This window comes from Wyeomyia smithii, chromosome 1, assembly GCF_029784165.1.
Source record: "Wyeomyia smithii strain HCP4-BCI-WySm-NY-G18 chromosome 1, ASM2978416v1, whole genome shotgun sequence".
Lineage (NCBI taxonomy): Eukaryota > Metazoa > Arthropoda > Insecta > Diptera > Culicidae > Wyeomyia > Wyeomyia smithii.
The window spans coordinates 193,575,478-193,589,553 of NC_073694.1; the positions used below are offsets into that span (position 1 = coordinate 193,575,478).

General features: G+C 39.1%; 1 protein-coding gene across 18 annotated transcripts in view; it reads right to left on the bottom strand.

Annotated features, from left to right (window-relative positions):
- The window catches only part of LOC129718215 (complexin), a 496,349-nt gene that overhangs the window by 399,158 nt on the left and 83,115 nt on the right, over positions 1-14,076 (bottom strand). The window contains exon 1 of one of the 18 annotated variants that reach the window (XM_055668763.1): positions 1,079-1,202. The exons of the other annotated variants lie outside the window; for them this stretch is intronic. Within the exon in view, the coding sequence (XP_055524738.1) occupies positions 1,079-1,187 (109 nt within the window). The 5' untranslated portion in view covers positions 1,188-1,202. Of the gene's footprint in view, positions 1-1,078; positions 1,203-14,076 lie in introns of those variants that run through there. 18 annotated transcript variants of the gene reach the window in all.

The following is a 14,076-nucleotide window of genomic DNA, read 5'->3' on the forward strand; positions in this document are numbered from 1 at the left end:
AACCACACAAAACAAATTCAAACCAGGGTGAAACAAACGGTGGTGGAAACATAAAATCGACTGTTACTCCGGAAAATCGCGCGCTTCGGGGCGGCCGTTTCTTTTCCTCTCTCCAATATCCGGGGAGTAAATTCGATTCTGCCAGTTTAATCCTCGCTATGGAAAATTACGCCCTAGCTTGGTTAGTTTCTTTAGTCGACGGTCACATGGGGAATGGTGACGAGACGAAAGAAGAAAAAAAAGCTTTGCTACGAATTTTATTCAACGACTGGCTGATTAAATTGTGTCTGTCCTCTTGCTACTCTGGACTACTATTTTAATTGAATTAATTCTGAATTGCTAGTTGAAGTGCTCCAAACGCTATCCGAGCGGTTCTGATTCTGTGTTTCTGTGTGCAGTGAATTGTGATGCAAATTTGCTTTCTCGCTGAATGTGTCGAGTGGTGTAACTAAAAAACGATGGTAGAAACCAGTCCGGAAATGTAAATTCAATGTTTTTTGTTGCATCTATTTCTGTTTGACTCGCAATATCGTGCTCAACGAGTCAGTAATAGTTATTATTAAAACCAGTGTTGGGTACCATTTTGCTAAAACACTCATTAGCAACGCTAATTGGAGATTTAACCAATTTTCGAACTGGTTTCACCAAAAATTAGCTTTGCTTTCATCCTTTCAATTATTATTAAAACGGACGAAAATCATATTTGATTTCTTCCTAATCGTTTGATCGTCGTTTTAGAAATAAAGCGCAATTGATAAACCTAACCTAACGCCAATTCCAGGCAGAACAAACCGACAGTCAGCACCAAATCATTAATCAACCCTCATCGTCTGCGAACAAGATACGCTAGAGCAAATTGAGAATCATCCGCATCTCGATGCTAGTGGGCACAGAAAAAATAATTATGTTGGGCATCCAAGTTGGAATGCAGAAACGAGGTTATGTCCTTGAATGATTGCAATCGCTGAAGGTCGTACCATTTTATTAAAAAAAGCACAATAAAAAACAGAATCGAATAGCTATAGACTTTGTTTGACTTGCAAACTACTGCGCCACTAGCCGCGATCGTTAGTCATACCGAATTGATTGAGATGCGAAGATATAAAAATCGATTTAACGCTTACGATTTTATACGGTGTGTCGAGTCGAATTGGGATTGGATTGAACGTTCGTTTGATGATCGTCATTCACAGCTTCAACATGTGGTTGGATTGCTTACCTAGAAGAGGAAATGAGAAAAAAAAACAAAATTAACTTGTGTTATGGTTGAATACATATTGATTATTAATTTTAAATCGAAATGAACATTCATTTTTTTTTCACAAATGGTGTATCGTTTTTACCACCTGCCAACTAGTGACCGGCAGATCCCCAAAATTTTTTCCAATAAATATCGAAACATCAACTGCGACAATATGTTCTACACTGACGGATCACTTCTTGATGGGTCCACTGGCTTCGGTATTTTCAATAACAATTTAACCGTCTCCCATAAACTCGATAATCCTGCTTCTGTTTACGTCGCAGAATTGGCTGCAATTCAGTACACCCTAGGGCTTATCGAAAAAATGCCCACGGACCATTATTTCATCTTTACGGACAGTCTCAGTTCCATTGAGGCTCTTCGATCGATGAAAGATGTTAAGCACTCTCCGTATTTCCTGGGGAAAATACCGGAACATCTGAGTGCTTTATCCGAAAAATCGTATCAGATTACCTTAGCGTGGGTCCCTTCTCACTGCTCGATACCGGGCAATAACCGGGCAATAAGCGGACTCTTTGGCTAAGGTGGGCGCAACAAACGGTGGAATTTATGAAAGACCAATTGCCTTTAATGAATTTTTCTCATTTGTACGTCAGAATACGATCATCAGTTGGCAAAATTCTTGGACCAGAGGGGAACTGGGAAGGTGGTTACATTCCATAATCCCCAAGGTGTCGACGAACCCGTGGTTCAAGGGGTTGGATGTAGGTCGGGATTTCATTTGCGTGATGTCCCGGCTTATGTCCAATCACTATAGATTTGACGTCCGTCGTGTTGGGCTCGGGGAAAGTGGTATCTGTGCCTGTGGTGAAGGTTATCACGACATAGAGCATGTGGTTTGGTCATGCCCTGTACACCGTGACGCCCGGTCTAAATTAATAGCTTCCCTGCAGGCCGAAAGTAGGCAGCCGGCTGTTCCTGTTCATGATGTCTTGGCGAGCCGTGACCTATCCTACATGTCCCTTATATACGTTTTCCTGAAATCCATCCACGCCCCAGTTTAATCCTATTCCCTTCCGCCTACATCCAACCAAACGACAAGAACACGTTAAGACCCCGGATCCGGAAACAGCAACTAGACCCGCACGATACTCTCAGGTCCCGAGGGAGACAACCCAATATGCCAGTCCGTAATATCTTGGCCCAGCAGCGGAACATGTGCTTACCTATGGCAATGAAAACTGCTTTGAACAGTGCTTTTAATGCAAAACATTCTAGCTTTAAGTCAGATTTAGTTTCAGCTCGTAGTCGGCAGCGAGGATAAAAAATTTGCTTTTAGTTATTAAGATACTTTAGAAAGTAAGCGTCCAGATATAATTGGCGCCGTTAAACATTAAATTGTATTTGTGCCGTGTCAAATAAATTATAGATGAACAAAAAAAAAACTAGTGACCGAAATCTGTTCTCTAGATGAATATTCACCCAAACGGTTACTGACACTAGAACCAGCGTTGACCAGACCCGGTGTCAGACGAAAACTAGTTGGGTGACGAAAACCAGTTCCACTGCTAATCAGCATATGAATTTAGGCAAATCAGCGTCGAATGAAAGTATTCAAATTGACGTAGTTTATTGATACTAATGAACGTTATTTTTGGCCAGAGAAAAAAATATGCGTGATGTATCCGGAATCCCAGAGGTTCCATCACGGATCTGTACTAACGAATCAGATTGAAATTTTTACTCGTAAGGTTATTTTGTATATAAGTTTTGCGAAGATTTTTGTTACCTTGAAATACACATGCTCAAATACTGATCGACTTCAGATTTGTAAATTTCAGTTCAAAATACATTTAAAAATCCAGAAATGCTGCATTCCGAAGTTAAGTGTACATAGCATAGTTGCCATGATCAAAATTTCATTCAAAATGACTCAAATTGCCAAATCGACCGTGATGAGCGTTTGTCGACCGCCAGGAAGCCTGGAACCGGCAGTAATCAAAATCCGGACGTGGCAGCGACTGTGAAACAAGTAGCGCCGAAGTATAAGCGGAATTCTAACCTCTCTATCAGGGACGTCGCCGGCAAAATCAATGTCTCCCATATTACAGTGCAGCGGGCCAAAAAACGCGCCGAGTTGTTGACGTTTTAGAACGTAAAAGTGGTGAACCGAGATTATAAACAAAATTCGTCACTAGAGCTGTATACGAACCTACTCACGACATTCGACTGTGTCGTCATGGACGACGAAACTTATGTGAAGGCGGCATTTTCAGCACTACGGGAACCATCAATCAAGAGATCTATGTCCAGGAGTTTTCTGAAAAACGGCTGCTATCATTCCGAAAGTTACATAATAGACCTGTGATGCTCTGGCCGGACTTGGCAATCGAGTGGTAATCGATGTGACAACGTGGCTGTGGTACCCAAAGATCCCAACTCTCTCAACAACCCAGAACTCCCTCTATTGAACGGCGTTCGGTCTTGTTCAAACGGAATCTCAAAAAAAAGCAAAAGGTTGTATGCAAGGAACCACCGCGTGACTGACGTTGAATAACGCGCATTTGGCACTAGTAAATGCATGGCTGAGTACCTAAATAAGATAAGTACTACAAATGCAGTACTGCTGCAGCTCGTGGTTCATACGCCTACGCCACTCTCCGCTTTCGGTTTGTACTCCACCAAATATTGTCCGCAACACTTTCCGTTCAAATACGGCCAGCGCGCGTATGTCCTCTGTGAGCAGCGTCACGGTTTCGAGTCCATAGAGAACTACGGGTCTAATTAGGGTTGCGTACATCGCCAGTTTCGTGCGGCGGCGTATGCTCCTGGATCGAAGCGTCCTGCGAAGGGCAAAGTAGGCTCGATTTCCAGCTTGAATACGTCGTTGGACCTCCTTACTTGTGTTATTGTCGGTGGTTACCAGAGATCGCAAGTATACGAACTCCTCTACCACTTCGAGTTCGTCGCCGTCCATGACCACCGTCCGTGGGAGGCGAATGTTAGTTTCTTTCGAGCCTCTTCCTATCATGTACTTGGTTTTCGACGCATTTATTTCTAGTCCAACTCTTCTAGCTTCCACTTTTAGTCTGGCGTAGATTGCCTCCGCCGTCGCTGAGTTTCTTGAAATAATGTTCAGGTCGTCTGCGAAGCCTATGAGTTGACTACTTTTGCTGAAAATCGTGCCTCTCGTTTCGATGGTTTCCAGTATGTTATCCTTTTTTCCACGATGATCAATGAAGACTAGATTGTTGCATGATAACTTTTATATGTGACTAAAGACAGTTATACTTCCGGTGGGCGTGTCGTTGTGCACTTGAGCGAATAAAGCAACAACAGCAACTACAAATCGTTTACAAAGTCAAACCGTTTGTATGCTTTAGTGTCGGCTGTGCTGGAGAAGTGTTTGGATTGCAACATTGCGGGTACGCGATTGGTTGTACTATGGCCAAGTTGCTATGTGCTATGAATTTCAACCACTTTACTATGAAAAAATGTTAATAAAAATAATTTCATAAACCAGAGTAATTTGTTTACTATCCAACGAGATATCATTGACTAAAATCCGTTCAGTGGTAACAAAGTAGTAAGCGTTTGAAATCTTTCATTCTGTCGTTTCACTTTATTCTCGATTTTTTGGAATGCCACCCCACTAAAGTAAGACGTTTATAACTGGATGGTTCGTAGTATTTTACCTTCGGTATGCTGCCTTACTAGGGCTGCGAAACCTAGTCTTGCGACGGGGCTGCCGTCTTAGATATACAGTGCTTTTTCGCTTTCATCAACAGTCGTTTTTATCACTACTCGCCAAATTCACGCTCGATTTTATTACGATTTTTTTTCGTTTCTATCACGTTTTTTTAAAAAAACTTCAAATCAAGAATAATGTACTTCCAGTTGCAGAAAATGTATTCGAAACATCATTTTCATGTGTGCCTTGTATCCTTGCATGTGTATAGTTCTATGAACTCAATTTATTTGATCAATTTCAATCAATCAAGCAAAAATTACGTATTATTCGAGCAGTTGAAAAAGAAGATCTGTTAGCAACTTAAATATCCCTACAGTTTGGTCCTCATAGAGCGTGGTTTTAAAAATTATAAAATCTAGCGGTTCCACGATTTCACATAAACAAGCATTAGACTCCGCTAGCTATGCTTAAACATGAGCAGTACAAGTATATTGATATTGCATGTATTTTTTTTTTTTTTATTCTCGCTTATTTTCCGTCGGTCTAGTTCCGCCACTGTAGTGGCCAATCACCGACGCCCAGGGAGGCGACTCCACACCCAGGACCCTAACTCACGACCCGTTTATTAACGGACCGGCGCCAACGGCTTTACTTCCTCATGCGATGGAAGGCGTGATCCCAGAGATTTTTCGCCTCAGAAAATCTCCCGGTGTCGGCTAGGATTGAATCTAGACCAGTTGGGTTGGTTGTGAGTGGATCACGCCACCTCACAACCATCGACACCTATGTCGGCGGTGGGATTCGAACCCAGGCGTCGAGCGTGGTTGGCGGAGAGTAAGACTCAACAGATGCGAACAGACAGACCGAAAAATTGTTTGATAGATGACTGAACGCATGGCACTATCACTGTTTGTTTCTTGTGACCAATTACTCTCTGGTTTTGGTGAGTAATATGTCCTAGTTCGTTATGCACAATCTTCACATCAGGATCTCTTAAACAAATTTTTGCTTTCTAGAAAGGATTGCACTTGGTCTTCAGTTATGAAGAAAAATTCAGTCAAAAACAAATTTGTAAAAATTTCAACACAGAGTCGCATTCTGATGCATATTCGAGGTGGAAAACAATACATAACTTGAAAAGAATATCGACGACTGCCATTATGCTTGAACATTTCAACGTTATGTTGTCTAAAATTACTAATAATTCATGCAATGGCACCCAATCGCAACAACATAAGGCTGAATACGTGTACCCCTAGCTCTAGCTACCATCAGGCGTTCGGCAATAGTTTCTGTAACTTTTCCTTCACTCTGTAATTTAAAAGTTCACAGTTGTATAATGACGTTATACAGTATATATAATTTCAAGAAAATATATCGCACTTACTTCAATATAGGTTACGACAGTCACGTAGGGTTGGTTTAAATTTTTTGTTTCCTCTAACTATAAAGAATTGTCGCAGCGAAAAAAAATGCCGAAAAACATTCGGTTCCTTTACCAAAAAGTTAATGAGGATACATAAATGAATGGAGAACTCTGAAATTTTACCCAATCTTCTGGAGCCGGCCAAAACCTCGGACATAGTCTTCATGAAATCTTTGTCTTCGGCCAAGAACGAATTATATTTTGAATATACAGATTTAAATCTTTTTACAAACGTCCATGAATTACGTAACGCAAACACCCAATTTTTGGACTCCCACCTACCCATATGTAACGAAACGTAACGCCCCCATAAAAATGAAGGGTTGGCTTGATAAATTTTGAGAGCCTCTTCAGAGATTTTCTGTTATGTAACGCTGAACTCACCTCCTTTCCTCCTCAAATCGTAACGCTCAGAGATACCCCCGTCCTCTCTACGAGCGTTACGTTATTTATGGATTCCGCCTTATATATATTTTCAGTATTTAATCCACATTGAACTTACCAAGGATAAAGTATCTTCATGATGGTTTACTAACTTGAACTAGCTATAGAGCTGTAAAAAATAAGTAAATTTGGCAGCTGGGTTTCATATGTCGGTGTTGCCAGATCCATCCTCAAAGTTCAATGTTGTCAGAGTGTTGTTTGTTGCACGCGATCTTCTACTGAATCGATCCTTTGGATGCCAAGATCGATTTTTTTACCGCCTGAAAAGTAGGTGTAGCGCCTGAGTGTAGCCACACCGCAAAAACGAATTTACCATCACCCACGATACTTTTTGACAGCTTGCTTTCATTGCGGTAGTGCGGTAGTGCTGCCAAAATACTTCATTAGAAAAAAAATTATTATAAAAATATTGGAAATTTAAAAAAATCTTGTTTGTGGTTGTAATAATTTATTCATATTCATTCATTCATTCATTAGTTAGAGTTTGAGTCAATCAGATTCCGAAGGAAGTAGTAGTGGTACTCAATCTTTTCTGGCAGCAACAACAGATTCAAACTGTGCTGCTGAAGTGAGCTGAATATCCAGTGGTCAAACACTGACACTTTTTGACCCTCCCTCCCAATAACTTTTCCGAGGGGCAACGTATCATTTTGCCTCCCTCAATGATTCTAGAAAGTTGGTGTCTCTTTTTTCGTTTTTTTGATTGTTTTAATTGTTATTCTTTGACTTCACACGCCATGGTGCAAAATTGTGGTCTATGAAAGTTATTATCAAAACTGTCATTCCAACCACTCAATGTCAATTCTTGGACGTTTCGCACGCACGAATTTCAAGCGATATATTTCTAGAAGTTCTTAAAAATTTGATAAATCAGATATTTTCGAATTTCTCTTGCCCCTCTAATAATCCTATGAAGGTGGCGCCTATGCTCTTAGTGCATCCGAAACAATGGGAGCGACAACGAAAGCACTTAAAGTAAAAAAAAAATTTTGGTAATGCAGCTTAGAAGCTGTTTCAGGTGTTTTTTCAGAAAGATACTTATTTGATAGTAATTAACATTATTCTGGATATAGTTTATGTAGCAAGCTCAATCATTGCACAGTGTTTTGTTTTGCCATTTTCGTTCGATTAATTAAACTTTTACGCTGTTGTGTGTAGATTCTGTCAACAGCTCGTGTAAGAATAAATAAATTTTTACGCTGTACATACGACAATTTCAACAGTACAATGTTTGGACAAATTGTAGAGATAGAGTAAGTGCTTTACCTATGACTTGTTTGAATTCTGCCTTCTTCTGCAAAAGAGCGAAACCACGCATGCTGTCAAATATGAAACACTCTAATCATTTTAGGTCTCCCAAAAAAAAAAACAAATACAAAAAGGGAAGGTTTTAAACATACCAATATGTTATGATTTGAAACATAATTGCATAATTCATTCACATTTCACATTCGCGAAACCTTAAAGTTGATAGATTATTTGTATAAATTATTTCCAGGAAGACAAAAAACTGTTAGAGTAAAAGCACCGGTTTTGGCCATAGTATGTTATTGATGAGAGGTATTTGGCCTGATTCCTCCGAAAAATATGTAATTGAATCAGTTCAGCGTGAAAATCGGATGAACTCGCCTATATTTTCCACTAACATTGAGTTTAAATAGTAAAATTATGTTATTTTCTATACATAATTTTCCAACCAAAAAACTTCTCTAGGCTCTTATTTTGGCCATAGCATTTCTTAATTGGCCACTCGGGACTCCTATTTTGGCCAATTCGCGAAAAAGTTGAATTCACATGAATTTATTTTCTAATTTAACTTCACCCTGTAGATATATTTTATCAACAGAAAATCCTCGTTATTTAACTAACTAAAAGGCCAGTATATCTATTAATCAAACTAAATAATAATATTATATTCACACATAGCTAGCAGTGCAACGTTATTTGAATTGAGTAGGATATTTAATAACACTGACATCACATCATTGATCTATGTTAAATTTTCTTCTGTCAATTATCTTTATTAATAAGCTTCCGCCCTTTGCTTTTTTTCACATAGAAACTAGTATCATTTACAAACTATAGTTGAAAGTCTGAAGCGTTAGTTTCGGTAGATACAACCGAAGTTACAATTTTGTAAATGATCTGAACAAATAGAAAACGGATATATTATGTGGAACGGATATATTACATCAAATAACGGTGTTGTAGTAATACAATTTTTCTTATCCAAAACCAGTTTTGTGTTTTCACGAACCTCATGCGATGTCTTATGACAGCCCGAAAAATTTCGTACTTTTCATGTTTTGTATCAATGTTAATACGTTACCATGGATTTGTTTACATATGGCCAATATCAGGATTATGAATTATGGAATTGCTTTGATATGTGGCCAAGAATGGATGATTGATCGTTTTTGGAAGCTTTTGTTATTTTTGATATTGCAGAGAAAAATCATACCATAATGCCTATTTTTGACGTAGAATACGTCTTACGGCAACATATACAGGGACCCAACTTCAATGCAGGGATCCAATTTCAAAACCGAAAACATCGAGAGCGTCACGAAAATTGTCCAATTTCAAACGTTTTAAACTCAGTCGGCTTCCAACCGATTTCTGTCATTTTTGCAGCAATCGATTGGAAAATCATTTATCATTTTTATCGCTTGCTGCCTTTCTCTAAAAAGGACGACAGAATGGAGTACCTAATTAGCCGGGAATGCACTCTTTGGGCTATATAACAGACTGTTCCTCCTCAAGCAAATCAGTTTACTAGCAGCAGGCAGCAGCAGCGGACATCAACACCGATGGCAGTAGGCGAAGGCAGCGTGGATCAGCAGCGGGTAGCAGCGGCGGTGGTAGTAGTTAGCTGCAGTTTCTATCTCTTTCAGTTTGGCTTCCCTTCGATCTAGCGGCTAGCGTGCGTGGCTTGCTATGTAGCGTGCGTGATATATTATATAGCGTGTGGCTAGCGTGCGTGGCATGCTATATAGCGTACGTGACTTGCTATATAGTGTGTGTGGCTTGCTTTATAGCGCGTGTGGCTAATGTGCGTGGCTAGCTGTATAGCGTGTCTGTATGTTTATAGCGTGCGTAGCTTGCTTTATGGCGTGCGTGGTTTGCTATATAGCGTGTGAATGTCTAACGTGTCTGTGCATGCCTATAGCGTGCGTGGCTTGCTATATAGTGTGCGTGGCTAGTAGTTTAGCAATTAAAATTTTCATATTTAATTGCAAATAAATCACCTCATGTTGAATTTAATTATCACTCTACATCTTTCAGGACTAAATAAAAAATTTGCCGTGTAAAAAAAAATTCAGTTGTCAATAAATAGCATTGACAAACACAATTAACCCTTTTTGACTTCAGCTAAGCCTCAAAGTTTATCTGAAGAATTTTTGAGCTAGTGAGCCTGAATCGCATAATTTTTCGCTCAAGTCTTACTATTTGTAGCAATCGGTTGTAAAATTATCTACGCTGTCGTAAAATGCATAAAATTGTTATTTGAACTGTTATACTATAGATGGGGAATGCACTATTTGTCTTCGTCTATAGTCTTTTCGTAGTCACTGCCTAAATTAAGATATCTTAGTGCAACATGATACAAAAGACAGCCTCAACACAATTCAATTTCATTCTTATTTTGGATACGGCGGCAAGTGAAACCGCATTGCTGCACATAGCTTCTGCTGTTGTTCATTGTCGTTACCGGTGCCGGCTATAGAGGTAAACGTCATCTGGAGCAGAGAGACCATTTAATTAATTAACCCCAATTGACTGTATTTCCAAACCTATTTCAAGAAATACATTGACATAAGACAGGCTGTCGTATTCTACGTTAACTCTGCGGTCGTGTCTTATAAACAACCTCTTCAACTTTTTTTCATGTACTGTAATAAGTTGAGTCTGATTCTGGTAACAAAATTTCCTATAGAAATGTATAAACTAAAACAAGAATATACTCTACCAAAAATAGCTTGCAAATTACCTTAACGTTAGACGGTACAGTAAACCTGGGAGAGTATATTTAGTTCCTTTATTAAAAGTAAAACACGCATATTTGTTTGCTACAGTAAGTAATGTATTTGTCGAATAACATCAGTAGTTTCAATAGGAGACTTCGAAATAGGAGTAATTCAAGATACTTCTTCACAATTATCAATTTTATTCTATCATGGCCAAAACCGGTGCTTCTATCCTACGTATAATTTTTAATGAGCACCAAATACAAATTAAATAAACCTTAAAATTATCAGTTACATGACTTTCCAAGTATCCTGGTTCGGCAAATTCGATCTGACAGGCACACTCCGGTATCGATGGAATTCGACGAAATGGCAGTTGGGACTTCTATCGATGATGAAGCAGGCTGGGGGAGGGAATCATTGCATGAACTTTCTCGCTATTGTCAAATTTCCGCACAGGAATTTATCCGTGAAGGGGGCGAGAATTTACGTCAAAGTTTACCACCGGTACACGGTTGACTAGTTTTCACAGTTTCGACGTTGCTGTTTTGTTCGGGGTAGGACTTATGCGGAGGCTTTTACGTAAACAAGAGCTGACAGCCAGATTGGCAGCCAGTGGCAACAGCTGCGGCGTTGTAGTTTACGCAGTAATTAAAAGTAGGTAAGCGAATATTTAGACTTACGATAAGTCTCTTATCGTTTCAAACGCCCGTTGTTAGCTGTTTATATTTACTGTTTATATTGTGCTGATAATGTTTGTTCAGCATCGGCTTCTCATTTAATGCGGGTATCGGAACTCGGCGCAGACAATTATGACGGATGAAGCCAGTTTAAAGGTGTTCGGTTTCCGGCTGTAGCTCGAAAACTGTTAATTTGGCAAAATCTGGAAAATGGTTCAATCTGAAAAACCCTTATAACAACGGTGGTCGTTAGAAATTTTCAAACCACAACAACCAGCAACATGCATCGAAAACATTTCATGGAAATTGCTGGCGCCTTCGGCGGTTTTTGTGTAATATTATGTTTCAACTTTCAAATTATCCTACTATACACGTGAAGCTAAGCTGCCTTGTACGGAAACAAAGAACACAATACGGTTTCACATTGGAAAGCTGAATGCGTTTGGAAATATGTTTCCACTCATTATTATTATCCTTATCAAACGAATCACGAGTACGTGAATAAATCTTCACTACTAGAAATCATTCGGACCAAGGGGTTTTCGGGCGGGGGCGGAGTGCGATTCAATAACCGATTGCGGCACAATAGCAGATTCAAACAATGGACTCTCACACGAAACGATACGGGTCCTTCATCAGGCAAATGTTTTGGAGTTTTCCCTCGGCCACAAACTGACTGGCCGATAACTCGAACTCGCTTGTTTATGACATTCGTGCACGGAACAAAAGACCACGCCAAGGGATCGGCACCGAATTGGGTCAACCGTTTTCATGAGCGTGTCGATGATTGCCGGGTCGATAGAGGACACTTTTGGTTCGGAATGGGTTCTCCCGACCGACCGGGAAGTGCCAGAAAGAGGAGGTGGAGTTGGTATCGATTTTCGTATGAATTGCAGCTCAAATTCTGGCTGCCGATTATACTAATGAGAATAAAAGCGTTGGAATTGATCCTGCACTGCAATTGAGAACGATGAATGTTGAACTGATTAGTCAAACTGATTAGTCGAACGTTGTCGGTGCCACTCTTTAGACAAATTTGCATTTGGACAGTATATTTAAATAAATTATGAAAATTATTTCATGAAGCGAATTAGTACGGCTCAATAAAATTCAATAAGTCATTTAAATTGAAGTCAAAATTATAAATTCAATATCGGCTTAAAAGTGGAACGAAACTCGGGCGTTCGCAATTTTATTATAAAAACGCAATTATATCAAATTTAACTTTGACGTGCTTATTCCATTGCAATATGATTCGTTTCTGGTTGATGACTGGTTGTTGTAAAAGACTGATTCGTTTAGAACGAAACAATCCTGAAACAACATCAACCGTATGTAAATATGATTCCAGCGGGAAAAGTTAAAGTGCACTTCCGATGCCTAGAGGCACGCTACGGACACATGCTTCACTCCCGAATATCGAACACGGCACAACCTGCTACAAATTACGCAATAAAAGTCGGAATTGTATATAGTAAATATGATTTTCATTAATATTTGACTGGGATGGGACAAAATCACATCACGCAACGAGGTAAGAAACGGGTACATCCGTCGGTACTCGCAAGTTTTTGCTCCTCAATCTGTAGTCCCAGTCGACGATGAGTGTGCTTTATTCGTTCCACATTAATCGCAGCCCTCGCATATGTTGCCTAGGGTGTTGTATGGAACTTTTGTTGGTTCCGCTGTTGAGCCTGAATCGACAAAAGTAATGGCGTGATAGTTGGTAACAGATCTATCCTGACGGCATCGAGGTTTTATACAGAATGCGAAATTGAATTAGAGCTATAAAAATTAGTTTCATGTTGTAGCACATTTAACTCTTATTTACATATCTTTGTTTTGCTCAGATCATTGGTGAATATTTGAAACCAAAATTTTTTTAGAAAAGCACACTAGAAAACTAAACTAAAGTACACTAGAAAACTTGAGCTTGACGACCGCACGTTCCGTAAGCTAAAATAATTTCATTTTGATTAACAAACTTTGAGACAACCAGGGATCCACATTTTACAAACAAACCTGGAACTCTCGACTGGTGTTCATTGGTTCATTTCAAATGAAACTGATGACTGTTTCAATTGACGGAGAGACTGACGCAAACTATAACTCTTTTCTTTTCTACAGCGCGTTAAATTGAAATTCGCACCGCATTAATTCTTGTAATTTCTATAATTTATGTAAATTTCATGAGCTCTGTAATATAAACATTGTGGTATTTCTGTCGCTTTAACTAGTGAGTCTTGAATGGAAAAAAATCATCAAATAAGATAACAAAGTATGAAAGAATTTTAAAAATGATATGCATTTTTATATAATAATAATTATATATGTTATTGTTTATTGCATTCGATGTTAGATTTGAACAGTTTGTCGTTTTGTTATTGACTTATTGTAAAAAAAAAAATGTATGACTTATTGTAAAATTTCATGTTTAAGTAATGAAAGATGATGGGGTTTTCATGCTTACATGAGGACGGCCTCAAATAGGCTTTTCCCCATTCACTAACTTTCATGGAGACCTATAGGGTCAGATGGAAATAGAATAATAAATAAATAAATAAATAAGTGCAGAGCTCGAAGCCCAATTTGCGGAATGTAACAAAGTAAAAAACAAACTTGTTACAAAACAGTTCACACACTGAGGCACGCGAGAGACGATC